Source organism: Urocampus carinirostris, chromosome 2 (assembly GCF_059441175.1).
Source record: "Urocampus carinirostris isolate Australia breed hairy pipefish chromosome 2, RoL_Ucar_1.0, whole genome shotgun sequence".
Taxonomy (NCBI): domain Eukaryota; kingdom Metazoa; phylum Chordata; class Actinopteri; order Syngnathiformes; family Syngnathidae; genus Urocampus; species Urocampus carinirostris.
Genome location: NC_142350.1, coordinates 66,404,930 through 66,418,635, shown reverse-complemented (window position 1 = coordinate 66,418,635; position 13,706 = coordinate 66,404,930). Strand labels below are relative to the sequence as shown.

At 39.0% G+C, this 13,706-nt stretch overlaps 1 protein-coding gene across 1 annotated transcript in view; it reads right to left on the bottom strand.

Annotated features, from left to right (window-relative positions):
* Positions 1 to 7,362: 7,362 nt before the first annotated feature.
* Positions 7,363 to 13,706, bottom strand: part of rhbg (Rh family B glycoprotein) — a 38,729-nt gene continuing 32,385 nt past the window's right edge. The window contains exons 9-10 of the mRNA XM_088327559.1: positions 12,818 to 12,891; positions 7,363 to 7,837 (exon numbers count right to left, since the gene is read on the bottom strand). Coding sequence (XP_088183685.1) covers positions 7,760 to 7,837; positions 12,818 to 12,891 — 152 coding nt within the window. The 3' untranslated portion in view covers positions 7,363 to 7,759. The remainder of the gene's footprint in view (positions 7,838 to 12,817; positions 12,892 to 13,706) is intronic.

The window sequence follows — 13,706 nt, the reverse complement described above, 5'->3', positions numbered from 1 at the left end:
TAATCCAGTTAAAGTAACCCTACCCAACCCTGGTAATGCCTTGATCCCCATCATTTTTAATCCATTATCTCTGAGTCTTAGATTTTATAGCAGAAGTCTTCCATTTTTTTTTTTTTTGTCTCACTGTCAAATTGTCTGCACTTATTTTTCCCGAATCTTTAAAATTGAAAACTATGGCTGCAGAACCTTCCTCAGTATTTCTGTCTCCAAATCCTTCTCGCTCTCCCTCCACTTTTCACACATCACTGCTTGTGATTTAATGATATTTAAATGAGGAGGTATAAATCCTGGGGTGGCGCAGATACGACGAGGGCCCCATGTTACCCAAGGGCGTCCCCCCTCCTGGCCCCCCGAGTCTGGGACGGTGCAATAGTGTGAACCGCCCGCGAATTCTTTTCCCAGGATGCCGAGGACACGGAGGACAGGTGGTCAGGTGGTCCGGTGGACAGGTGTTCAGATATTGCCTGAATGGCGGCCCGCACTCCAACTCTATTGAGTCTGACTCGGCTCATTCAGATGCAGGAAGGAGCTATTATGCTAATTATCGGCACTTGGTTTTCCGTGACTTCTGGAGGACACTTGAATCTCTCGTTGGCTTCCATAGGAAATGTGACGGATGGATAATGGATCGATGGAGGTGAAATCAATGGATGGATCTCGTGAGGTATAAACACAAAGCGCCACCTGTGATTCCCGATGACGACCACGTTGCCGTTTTTTCCCACGTTCCCTGAATGGGACGTCAGGTGTCAGTTCCCTGCATGTGGCCCTTAGAAACAGGATGGCCCCTGTCCTTTGAATGGGCCCCGTCGATGATAAGAAAGGCTTAATGGGAACCCTCCAGGCCCCCTGTTGGGCATTAATAGAAGGTGTTAGCTTGTATTGAGAGGCTATATTTAATCTGCGTTTTTTTTGGCTTGTATGCAAATTGTGGGTATTTATTTCGTTTGCTTTAAAAATAGGATAAGAGATACAGTATCTCTTATTTGAAACCGGGACCTTTTGTCCCCTAGGTAAGAGTACTATCTTTTGAACCCAAAATAATTCTTATATGACCTCTGGCTAGTTCTACTTTAAATCAAAGGCACCCGTGCCATCAAAATCCATTATCCCTGATCGCACATTGCTGTAGGCAGGGATCATCAGGCCTTACTTTTGTCAGGATAGGGTCTTTTTTACCTTTCTGTCTACCAAAAGTGCTGTTCTGGCCTACCTAAAATGGAATGCATGGTTGTAGCCGCTATCCATTATCCCCGCTCAACTATTGGTGAGAGCAGGGGTTGATCGAGCAAACTTGTGTCATGCACAGATGCTCTTTTTTCTGTTATTCTTCAGCATGAAATCAAAGGCACCCGTGCCATCACAATCCATTATCCCTGATCGCACATCGCTGCGAGCAGGGATCATCAGGGCTTACTTTTGTCAGGGTAGGCTCTTTTTATCATTCTGTCCTCTAAAACTGCTGTTCTGGCCTACCTAAAATGAAATGGATAGTTGTGGTTGCTATCCATTACCCCCGCTCAACTATTGGTGAGAGCAGGGGTCGATCGAGCAAACTTGTGTCATGTAAAGATGCTCTTTTTTCTGTTATTCTTCAGCATGAAATCAAAGGCACCCGTGCCATCACAATCCATTATCCCTGATCGCACATTGCTGCAAGCAGGGATCATCAGAGCTTACTTTTTTCAGGGTCTGCAGCTCTTTCTTGCCATTCTGTCCACTAAAAGTGCTGTTCTGGCCTACCTAAAATTAAATGGATAGTTGTGGCTGCTATCCATTATCCCCGCTCAACTATTGGTGAAAGCAGGGGTAGACCGAGCAAATTTGTGTCATGCACAAATGCTCTTTTTTCTGTTATTTCAGCATAAAATCAAAGGCACCCGTGCCATCACAATCCATTATCCCTGATCGCACATTGCTGCAAGCAGGGATCATCAGAGCTTACTTTTGTCAGGGTCTGCGGCTCTTTTTTGCCAATCCGTCCACTAAAAGTGCTGTTTTGGCCTGCCTAAAATGGAAAGCATGCTATCCATTATCCCCGCTCAACTATTGGTGAGAGCAGGGGTAGCATAGACAAAAAAAAATAATAATTATTATAATAATAATAATAATAATAATAATTTCCTTGTATTGTCATTCTGTGTAACAATGTACACAGAACGAAATGTCGATCGCACCTGACCCGTTGTAGCGAGCCGATGCAGCCGCAGCCAACAGAGGGCGCCGCCGACCACTTTTTAAGTCTTAGGAATGACTCGGCCGGGGCGCGAACCACCGACCTCCCAGTCTCATATGCCCTCTGGCTAGTTCTACTTTAAGACGATATCAGGTATATAAATGCAGACATCTGCTTCTTGCGTTTGGGTCCACCATAAAAAGTTTTCTTGCAAACGAGTATTTTCCAAAAACACGCCTCATCGGGTTGCCTTAATGAGCAGGGAATTGCTGCCCACCAATGACAATAAGGCAGTCTGCTGGGCCCTGCTTATAGAAATATGAGATCAAGGTAATGGATCACGGTTGCTTAGTGCACTTCGATACACTGAGGACATAAAGACACGCGATTTCAATTTGTTTATGCTGCAGAATTGACCATCAAGCTGACTTTAACTTCTTCTTAGACAGAAATTACGACAGGCCCAAAAAAATGTGCCTCGCCGACAATGTTCCCTCTAAACTGCTCGCACATTCTCAGCGCACAAGAAAATCTAGCCAGCGCACAAAAATCAGGGCTCGAAATTGCTAATGAGAAGCGAATTAAGTCAAAGTTACAGTGCATGAAGGTCAAAATACACGGGTTCCCCTGACGTTGTCTTCTAAATGTGGTATTTGGAAGTCAAGGTCGAAGTAGAACGAAGTTGAGTAAAGTCAGTAGAGTTTTTCGAGAACCGGCTTCTTCGGCTCGGCTCACTAAAGAGAACCGGCTCTTTCGGGTCCCAAACGGCTCTTCAGGTTGTTTTTGCTTCTTTAATCCCTACACAACCAAATATTATGTAAAATTGTACACAAAATGACTTAGAGGAAGGGGGGGAAATGGAACAAAAAATAAAAAAATACCAAAATGAAAAAGTAGTGAAGAGCTGAGAAAAAAGATAAATGAAATAAAGGAAGAGAAAAAAGAAGGAAAAAATCTGAAAAAAAGCCAGAAAAAAATAAATGAAAGAAACATACACTTCTATTTCAAAAACGACACATTTTGATAGGGAAGAGGGTCAGGAGCTGTAGCACCACATTATGTCTGTCTGTGCACGCCCAAAATCCAATCTTCGGAGTACAGCTTCCAGGACTCCCATGAAAACTTCTTCCAGGTATCACGACGAAAAAGGATTTTTGGGTTCATCATGATCACCGATCCGCAGGGATACTTTAACTTGATTACTTTCAATGACTTTTGGATGACTCCAATACCAAATATGCTCATAAAAGACAAAAGAAACTAAATGTGGATAAAATGATGACTCACAACACGTGGTAAGCTTTCTCTCCTGGCTTTGATCTCTTTGATCTCCGGCAAAACGAACATCAAATGCGACAGAAACAAAATGAAAATCAATCCAAACATCATTTTTGCCGTTCCATGTGTTCTGTTAGTCCCCTAGCCTGCACAAAATTTAATCATTTTATTCTTATTTAGTTTCTTTTGTCTTTCATTAGCATATTTGGTATTGTAGTCATCCAAAAGTCATTGAAAGTAATCCAATTAAAGTAACCCTACCCATCCCTGCTCACCATAAAAAGGTTTCAGGTTACAAAGTACCTGAACGGGAAACTATTGCCTCACGTTACAAAGGCGTTTCAGGATACAAAGTGATTCCCTTGGTCTGGGAATCTCCCCCCAACTTAAATCGTCTTCCCCATGACCAGGGTTGGGTAGGCTTACTTTAACTGGATTACTTTCAACTACTTTTGGATGACTCCAATAGCAAATATGCTAATAAAAGACAAAAGAAACTAAATAGGAATCAAATGATGACTCACAACATGTGGTAAGCTTTCTCTCCTGGCTTTGATCTCTTCGATATCCGGCAAAACGAACATCAAATGCGACAGGAAAAAAATGAAAATAAATCCAAACATCATTTTTGCCGTTCCATGTGTTCCGTTCCTCCCCAAGCCTGCACAAAATTTAGTCATTTTATTCATATTTCGTTCCTTTTGTCTTTAATTAGCATATTTGGTATTGGAGTCATCCAAAAGTCATTGAAAGTAATCCAGTTAAAGTAACCCTACCCAACCCTGCCGATCCGGTCCCATCATCGCTACCCGACCCCAAAGCCCGCACCCCCCCTGAGGCAACACCGACTATCTATAACGAGGACGCCCGCTTTCTCTGCCGCGTTTGATCCCCCAAAATGAAAGTGTGTTAATTAAACAGCGAGAGAGAAAGCCCATCTGGGATGCTCGCATTAACCCTCTCCACACTCATTAAGTCTTTAAGACTGAAAGGATTCTATAGCATGAACACTTGAATGCATTGCCTCCCAACCAATGTTCCCTGTCATTTTCCACGGATCTGAGCGTTCACACAAAGTCGGTGAGCAACGCTTGAAACAACAGTGAGCAACGGCAATCCCAAGTGTGGCAACTAAGTCATTATCAAACATGTCCAAAACTTGACATCAAGTTACATTTTGCTGAGTTTGACTTGATACAATCGGAAATTATTTGAATGCAACACAAACTTTTTCTTCTTTTTTCCTGTTTTTTTTCCATTTTTTTTAATTCCTTTAAAAAAATCTCATTGTGTTTATTTTTTCCGAGCGGTTACTTTTTTCTTTTTGTTCTCTATTTACTTTTTTTCCTTTGTTTCTGTCTTTTCTTTTTTTCTGGCTTTTTTCTGATTTTTTCTTCTTTTTTCTCTTCCTTTTGTTTCTTTTATCTCAGCTTTTCACTACTTTTTCATTTTGGTATTTTTTTTTCTTTTTTGTTCTATTTCCCCCCCTCCCTTTATGTCATTTTGTGCACAATTTTACATAATATTTGGTGGTGTAGGGATTAAAGAAGCAAAAACAACCTGAAAAGCCGCTTGGGACCCGAAAGAGCCAGTGCTCTTTCGTGAGCCGAGCCGAAGAAGCCGGTTCTCGAAAACTCTACCGACTTTACTCAACTTCGTTCTACTTCGACATTGACTTCAAAATACCGCATTTAGAAAACAGAGTCAGGGGAACCCGTGTATTTTTACCTTTATGCACTGTAGCTTTGACTTTATTCGCTTCTCAATTAGCAAATTCGAGCCCTGATTTTTGTGAGCTGGCTAGATTTTCTTGTGCGCGGAAAAGCACGCGCAGCTTAGAGGGAACATTCCTCCCAACTAACAGGTAGCATTACATAAATGGCGCTTAATTGTATGCTAGCCTTTTAAAGGGAAACACTAGCATCAAAACGGTTTATTGGGACCGTATTAAAACATATTTGTGTCTCAAAACACACACCCTACAAATCCAGCAGTAATATTAAGAAGCTTTGAAAAATGGGCCAATCGAAATTAGATAGACAAAGGAAATTATGTCGACCCCCCCACCCTGTAAGATACAAATATCGATACGACAAAATGTCATCCTAAAAGAACTTGACTGCTCTTATGAATTGTCATTCATCAGTAGGCTTATTTATGCAGCTCACTAAGTTGATGAATTGGTATATTTAGTCAAAAAGGTCCACCGGGGATAATGGATCGTGTTGGCACAGTTGCAGATTGTTTTAGGCTGAAATAACAGAGAAAAGAAGCACCTGTGTATGACACAGATTTGCTCGGTCTACCCCTGCTTTCACCAAAAGTCGAGCGGAGATAATAGATAGCAGCCACAACCATGCATTTTATTTTAGGCAGTACAGAACAGCACTTTCAGTGGACAGAATGGCAAAAAAGAGCCTAGCCTGGGAAAAGTAAGCTCTGATGATCCCTGCTTGCAGTAATGTGCGATCAGGGATAATGGATCGTGATGGCATGGTGCATTTGATTTTATGCTGAAATAACAGAAAAATACGAGCATCTGTGCATGACACAAATTTGCTTGGTCTACCCCTGCTCTCAGCAATAGTCGAGCGGGGATAAGGGTTAGCAGCTACAACCATGCATTTCATTTTAGGCAGGCCAGAACAGCACTTTTGGTGAACAGAATGGCAAAAAAAGCAGCCAACCCTGACAAAAGTGCGCTTTGTTATCCCTGCTCGCAGCAATGTGCAATCAGGGATAATGGATTGTAATGGCTCTGGTGCATTTTATTTTAGGTTGAAATAACAGAAAAAAAGAGCATCTGTGCATGACACAAATTTGCTTGGTCTCCCCCTGCTCTCACCAATAGTCGAGTGGGGATAATGGATAGTGGCCATCTCATTTTAGGTAGGCCAGAACAGCAGTTTTAGTGGACGGAATGGCAAAAAAGAGCCACCAACCCTGACAAAAGTGTGCTTTGGTGATCACTGCTCGCAGCAATGTGCGATCAGGGATAATGGATCGTGATGGCACAGGTGCATTTGAGTTTATGCTGAAATAACAAAAAAAATAGCACCTGTGCATGACACAAGTTTGCCTGGTCTACCCCTGCTCTCACCAATAGCCGAGCGGGGATAATGGATAGCGGCTACATCCATGCATTTCATTTTAGGCAGGCCAGAACAGAACGTTTAGTGGACAGAATGGCAAAAAAGAGACGCCAACCCTGACAAAAGTGCACTTTGGTAATCCCCGCTTGCAGCAATGATTGATCAGGGATAATGGATCGTGATGGCTCAGGTGCATTTGATTTTATGCTAAAATAACAGAAAAAAGAGCATCTGTGCTTGACACAAATTTCCTCAGTCTACCCCTGCTCTCACCAATAGTTGAGCGGGGATAATGGATAGCAGCCACAACCATGCATTTCATTTTAGGCAGGCCAGAACCGCACTTTTGGTGGACAGAATGCAAAAAGCCGCAGACCCTGACAAAAGTAAGCTCTGATGATCCCCGTTGCAGTAATGTGCGATCAAGGATAATGGATCGTGATGGCACAGGTGCCTTTGATTTTAAGCTGAAATAGAAAAAATGAGCATCCGTGCATGACACAAATTTGCCTGGTCTACCCCTGCTCTCACCGATACTCGAGCGGGGATAATGGATAGCAACCACAACCATGCATTTCGTTTTAGGCAGGCCAGAACAGCACTTTTAGTGGACAGAATGGCAAAAAAAAGTAATTTGTGATCAGGGGTAATGGATGACGGCCGCACAAGTGCAGTTCACTTTGTAGTAGACAAGCCTGAGGAAAAAAAATGAGCTGTGCCACCCCCGCTAGCACCAATATGCAATCGGGGGTAATGGAATTCAGCCACCATAGTGCAGTTCTTTTCCTGGTGGACAAAGGAGGAAAACACTACCACTCCACGTGAAAAAGGGTTTATTAGAACCTAAACTAATACGTATTTGTGTCTTAAAAACACACTACAGTACAAATAAAGTAGTAATAATCAGAAACTTTATAGAAAATAGAAAAACTAAGAAAAATAATGCCACCCCCCACCCTTTAAAATACAAATATCAGTATTTAAAAACTTGACTGCTCTTTGGTTTGGAAATTCATCAGTAGGCTTATTTTAGTAGCCCACAATCGATTGTCGAGTAGTCGATTGATCGCCATCCTTAGTCACGGTGATGGCGCCCCCTAGAGGGCTTTTTTCAGATGACCACGTGTGTGTGTCCAAATGCGTGAGTGTGCTTGTAAATGCGTGAATGTCCACGCGTGTATTCACGCGTGTTCGTGTAACAATTTAAAGACTATTAGTCGTTGAGTTTCTCGGACTCTGCAGATACAACGGTGGTCAGTTGGTCTCCGTGACCCTCCACGGACCCAGGAACCTGGAACGGAATGAAATAGGACATTTAATAAAATACAACACGTAAAAAACGCCATTTTTTAAAATAAAAATACTGTAAATCTCTAATGAATTGTTTGTTTATTTAATGCCGGATAATAACGAAAACATGTCATGCTTTTTAAAATACGTTCTATAATTAAAATAAAGATTACAATACAAAATGTGACGTGGATTTTAAAATAATCACCATAAAGACATTTAAGCATTTAAGACATTTAAGATAAAAACAACAAAACCTAGTTCAATTACACAACGTTTAATAATGTCACAGGATGCATTGTGGGTAAGTAAAATGACGTCATCTAATCTTCCTGTAAATCAAACGAATATGCTGTAGTGACGCCACCTGCTGGCCAATTGATGACACTGCTGATAGTATATTAGGTCTTTCTTTTAAGCACTTCATTTGGTATTTAGTTTTCAAGTATTATTGTAGTTTTTTTTAGAGTTTTTTTTAGTATTTTTGAAGTTAAACGTTTATTGGAAGTCCTGTAGTTTTTGTAGTGTTACTGTCGTTTAATTTTTGTAGTATTTCTGAAGTGATTTTTATGTCGTATTTCCATAGGAGTATTTTTTAGTATTTCTCTGGTAATTCTGTTGTATTTCCAAAGTATATTTTTTTGTTGTATATATGTAGTATTTTGTAGTATTTTTGTATTATTACAGTAGTTTTATCATTATAGTATTTTTGTAGTATAACTGTAGTATTATTTTTATAGTATTTTTTGTGGTACTTTTGTTTCAAAAGTACATATATTTCGTTGTACATCTAGTACTTTTGTAGTATTTTTTTGTATTATTACGGTAGTTTTATCATTATAGTATTTTTGTAGTATAACTGTAGCATTATTTTATAGTATTTCTGTGGTACTTTTGTTGTTTTTTCGAGAGTACATATATTTTGTGGTATATCTAGTATTTTCGTAGTAGTTTTTGTATTATTACGGTAGTTTTATCATTATATTATTTTTGTAGTATAACTGTAGTATTATTTTTATAGTATTTCTGTGGTACTTTTGTTGTATTTTGAGAGTACATGTATTTTGTTGTACATCTAGTATTTTCGTAGTATTTTTTGTATTATTACAGTAGTTTTATCATTATAGTATTTTTGTAGTATAACTGTAGCATTATTTTATAGTATTTCTGTGGTACTTTTGTTGTTTTTCGAGAGTGCATAAATTTTGTTTTATATCTAGTATTTTCGTAGTAATTTTGTATTATTACGGTGGTTTTATCATTATAGTATTTTTGTAGTATAACTGTAGTATTATTTTTATAGTATTTCTGTGGTACTTTTGTTGTATTTTGAGAGTACATGTATTTTGTTGTAGATCTAGTATTTTTGTGGTATTTTTTGTGTTATTACAGTAGTTTTATCATTATAGTATTTTTGTGGTATTTCTTGTGTTATTACAGTAGTTTTATCATTATAGTATTTTTGTAGTATAACTGTAGTATTATTTTTATAGTATTTTCGTACTATCGCTGTTGTATTTTGTAATACTTCCATATCAGAATGTTTGTTGTATATCTGTAGTATTTTTGTAGTACGGTGTTACTGTAGTTTTATTTTTGTAGTATTTTTGTGATTTTTCCAAAGGATCATTTTTGTAGTATCGTTATAAGTGTAATTTAAAGTATTTGTGTCGTAAGCCTCTTGTAGTAGTATTTTTGGAGTAATACCTTTCGAGTAGTTTTTTTTATCTTATAGTATTATGTTTTTGTATATTTTGGGTATTTAAGTAGAAGTAAAATAGATGTTTTTTCAAAGCAGTATTTTAGTAGTATTTTTGTAGTATTTCCACAGTACTATTTTTTTAGTATTTCTGTAGAACTCTTGTTGTACTTCGTAGATTTTTTGTTGTATGTATTGGTATTTCTTTTGCATTTTTGTAGTATTACTGTAGTTGTCTTGGTGTAGTATTTTTGTAGTAAATAACTATGTAGTAGTATTTGTAATCTAGCATTAGTGTAGTAGTTTTTTTGGTAGTAATTCTATACTCATTTTTCTATTTTCAGAATGAAACTAAAATGATATATGAGGTCCCAGTTTTCAAGGACTATATTAGATATTTAGTTTTGTAGTTATTGTGTAGAATTTTTGTTGTATTTCTGAAGAAGTATTTTGGAGTGGACACTCAAAGTGACAATGTTGGCGCTAATATAGTTAACTACTCTTGGGGGCCCTCTAGTGGTTGCAGCAGTCATAAGCAGCCGCTTTGCCTCTCTAAGTCTTTGATTTCATGTACCGTTATTTCCGCACTATAAGGCGCACCTAAAAGCCTTTATTTTTTTCAAAAGCTGACCATGCGCCTTTTAATACAGTGCGCCTTATTTATGGATCAATATTAAATCGCAAAGTTTTCCAACTGACTTGCAGCCGCCGACTAGATTTTCCCCTGAACGCCAAGTAGTACGCGGTGTATGCTGGGATTTATTTACCGGCGTTTCATTGGCTAACCAATGTGTCAATCATCATTTGAATCGATCACTATTGGCTAAAGTTATTCGGAGGTCAAGGGGCGGATCCTTTTTATCATTTACAGGCTGCCATTGGCTTGAACGGCAAAACAAAGCCTGCAATTGGCCGAAAAAGATGAATGCGTATAGCACGTGGCTGACGGCATAGAGAAAGCATTTTTTTCTATTCTGTATTTGTAAATATTTTATTCTCCTGAATTTACTACCCTCACGGATATAAGAGGACATTGGCTGCACATTATTATGAAAACAACGACTTCGGTGAGCTACTCCGGGTTTTATATTGTCCCTGTATCGTGTTTCAGACTGAACTCGATGTTTTTGTGATAAGCGGTGCAGATAATGGATGGAATGGAGTGTCTATTTTTAAATTCAACTCAATTCCAAGTGTTTATTGTCATATGCAAGGTAAAGTTGCGAGCGAAAAAGAAAACAGAAACTAAGGAATGGTTGGCATTTCTTGAATCCCAAGACTTTAACCTTCCGAATGATGGAACGATGCATTTGAGTGACATCGTACGGACACCGCATCCGCACGTGTTCTCGACACGTATTTGCGTCTTTGCAAGCTTTGGGAATGTTAAGGGGGTAAGAAGTTGGACTGAACTATCTGACTGTTTTGTCCACGTTCCCATTGTAGTGCCTTATAATCCGGTGCGTCTTATGTATGTCAAAAATAGGACCAAAAGCTATTTTTCCAGGGTGCGCCCTATAACCCGGTGCGCCTTATAGTGCAGAAAATACGATAATCCTGGAGTGCCACGTCTAATCTCGTTTAAACAAAGTACACTACAGGGAGTGCAGAATTATTAGGCAAATGAGTATTTTGACCACATCATCCTCTTTATGCATGTTGTCTTACTCCAAGCTGTATAGGCTCGAAAGCCTACTACCAATTAAGCATATCAGGTGATGTGCATCTCTGTAATGAGAAGGGGTGTGGTCTAATGACATCAACACCCTATATCAGGTGTGCATAATTATTAGGCAACTTCCTTTCCTTTGGCAAAATGGGTCAGAAGAGGGACTTGACAGGCTCTGAAAAGTCAAAAATAGTGAGATATCTTGCAGAGGGATGCAGCACTCTTAAAATTGCCAAGCTTCTGAAGCGTGATCATCGAACAATCAAGCGTTACATTCAAAATAGTCAACAGGGTCGCAAGAACTGAGAAAAGTCAAGCGTACAGCTGCCAAGATGCCACTTGCCACCAGTTTTGCCATATTTCAGAGCTGCAACATCATTGGAGTGCCCAAAAGCACAAGGTGTGCAATACTCAGAGACATGGCCAAGGTAAGAAAGGCTGAAAAACGACCAACACTGAACAAGACACACAAGCTGAAACGTCAAGACTGGGCCAAGAAAAATCTCAAGACGGATTTTTCTAAGGTTTTATGGACTGATGAAATGAGAGTGAGTCTTGATGGGCCAGATGGATGGGCCCGTGGCTGGATCGGTAAAGGGCAGAGAGCTCCAGTCCGCCTCAGACGCCAGCAAGGTGGAGGTGGGGTACTGGTATGGGCTGGTATCATCAAAGATGAGCTTGTGGGGCTTTTTCGGGTTGAGGATGGACTCAAGCTCAACTCCCAGTCCTACTGCCAGTTTCTGGAAGACACCTTCTTCAAGCAGTGGTAAAGGAAGAAGTCCGCATCCTTCAAGAAAAACATGATTTTCATGCAGGACAACGCTCCATCACACGCATCCAAGTACTCCACAGCGTGGCTGGCAAGAAAGGGTCTAAAAGAAGAAAAACTAGTGACATGACCTCCTTGTTCACCTGATCTGAACCCCATAGAGAACCTGTGGTCCCTCATCAAATGTGAGATTTACAAGGAGGGAAAACAGTACACCTCTCTGAACAGTGTCTGGGACGCTGTGGTTGCTGCTGCATGCAATGTTGATCGTGAACAGATCAAAGCACTGACAGAATCCATGGATGGCAGGCTTTTGAGTGTCCTTGCAAAGAAAGGTGGCTATATTGGTCACTGATTTGTTTTTGTTTTGTTTTTGAATGTCAGAAATGTATATTTGTGAATGTTGAGCTGTTATATTGGTTTCCCTGATGAAAATAAATAATTGAAATGGGTATACATTTGTTTTTTGTTAAGTTGCCTAATAATTATGCACAGTAATAGTCACCTGCACACACAGATATCCTCCTAAAATAGCTAAAACTAAAAAAGCCCCACTCCAACTTCCAAAATATTCAGCTTTGATATTAATGAGACTTTTGGGTTCATTAAGAACATGGTTGTTGTTCAATAATAAAATTAATCCTCAAAAATACAACTTGCCTAATAATTCTGCACTCCCTGTACGTTTGTGATCAATGGCGATTCCTGGTATTCCATGCTATTTTCTCATAAAACTTAATCAAGGCATTCGTAGTTTTTATTATAATATATTTATAGATACATTTTGGATGTATTTGATTTTTCTCAAAGAATAAAATCAAACTTTTTCAAAATGTCCACTCACCTCCCAGAAAACACTGTCTTCGTAGCAAAGGGTGTCGGGCGGAGCCCCGAAAACGGGCAATTTCATGATGAAACCTGGAAAAAGGGATGATTGTTATTATGACTAGAATTAGTCTTAGTCGCGGTGGTCATTAGAGTGGTAACACGGAGACTTGTTCAATTGATCGAATTTGTTTCTGGTACTGTGAATTTAATTTGTTATGGTTAGGTCACAAACCTTTTGGAAATTCGTATTGAGATTCTATCTATCTAGACATCTATCTATCAATCTATCTAGACATCTATCTAGAGATCTATCTAGAGATCTATTTAGACATCTATCTAGACATCTATCCATCTATCTATCTATATGGACATCTATCTATCTATCTATCTATCTATCTAGACATCTATCTAGACATCTACCTATCTAGACATCTATCTAGACATCTACCTATCTAGACATCTATCTAGACATCTATCTATCTAGACATCTATCTAGACATCTATCTATCTATCTAGACATCTATCTATCTATCTATCTATCTATCTAGACATCTATCTAGACATCTATCTAGACATCTACCTATCTAGACATCTATCTAGACATCCATCTATCTAGACATCTATCTATCTAGACATCTATCTAAACATCTATCTATCTAGACATCTATCTATCTATCTAGACATCTAGACATCTATCTAGACATCTATCTATCTATCTATCTATCTATCTATCTAGACATCTATCTAGACATCTATCTATCTAGACATCTATCTATCTATCTAGACATCTAGACATCTATCTATCTATCTATCTAGACATCTAGACATCTATCTATCTATCTATCTATCTATCTATCTATCTATCTATCTATCTATCTATCTATCTATCTATCTATCTATCTAGA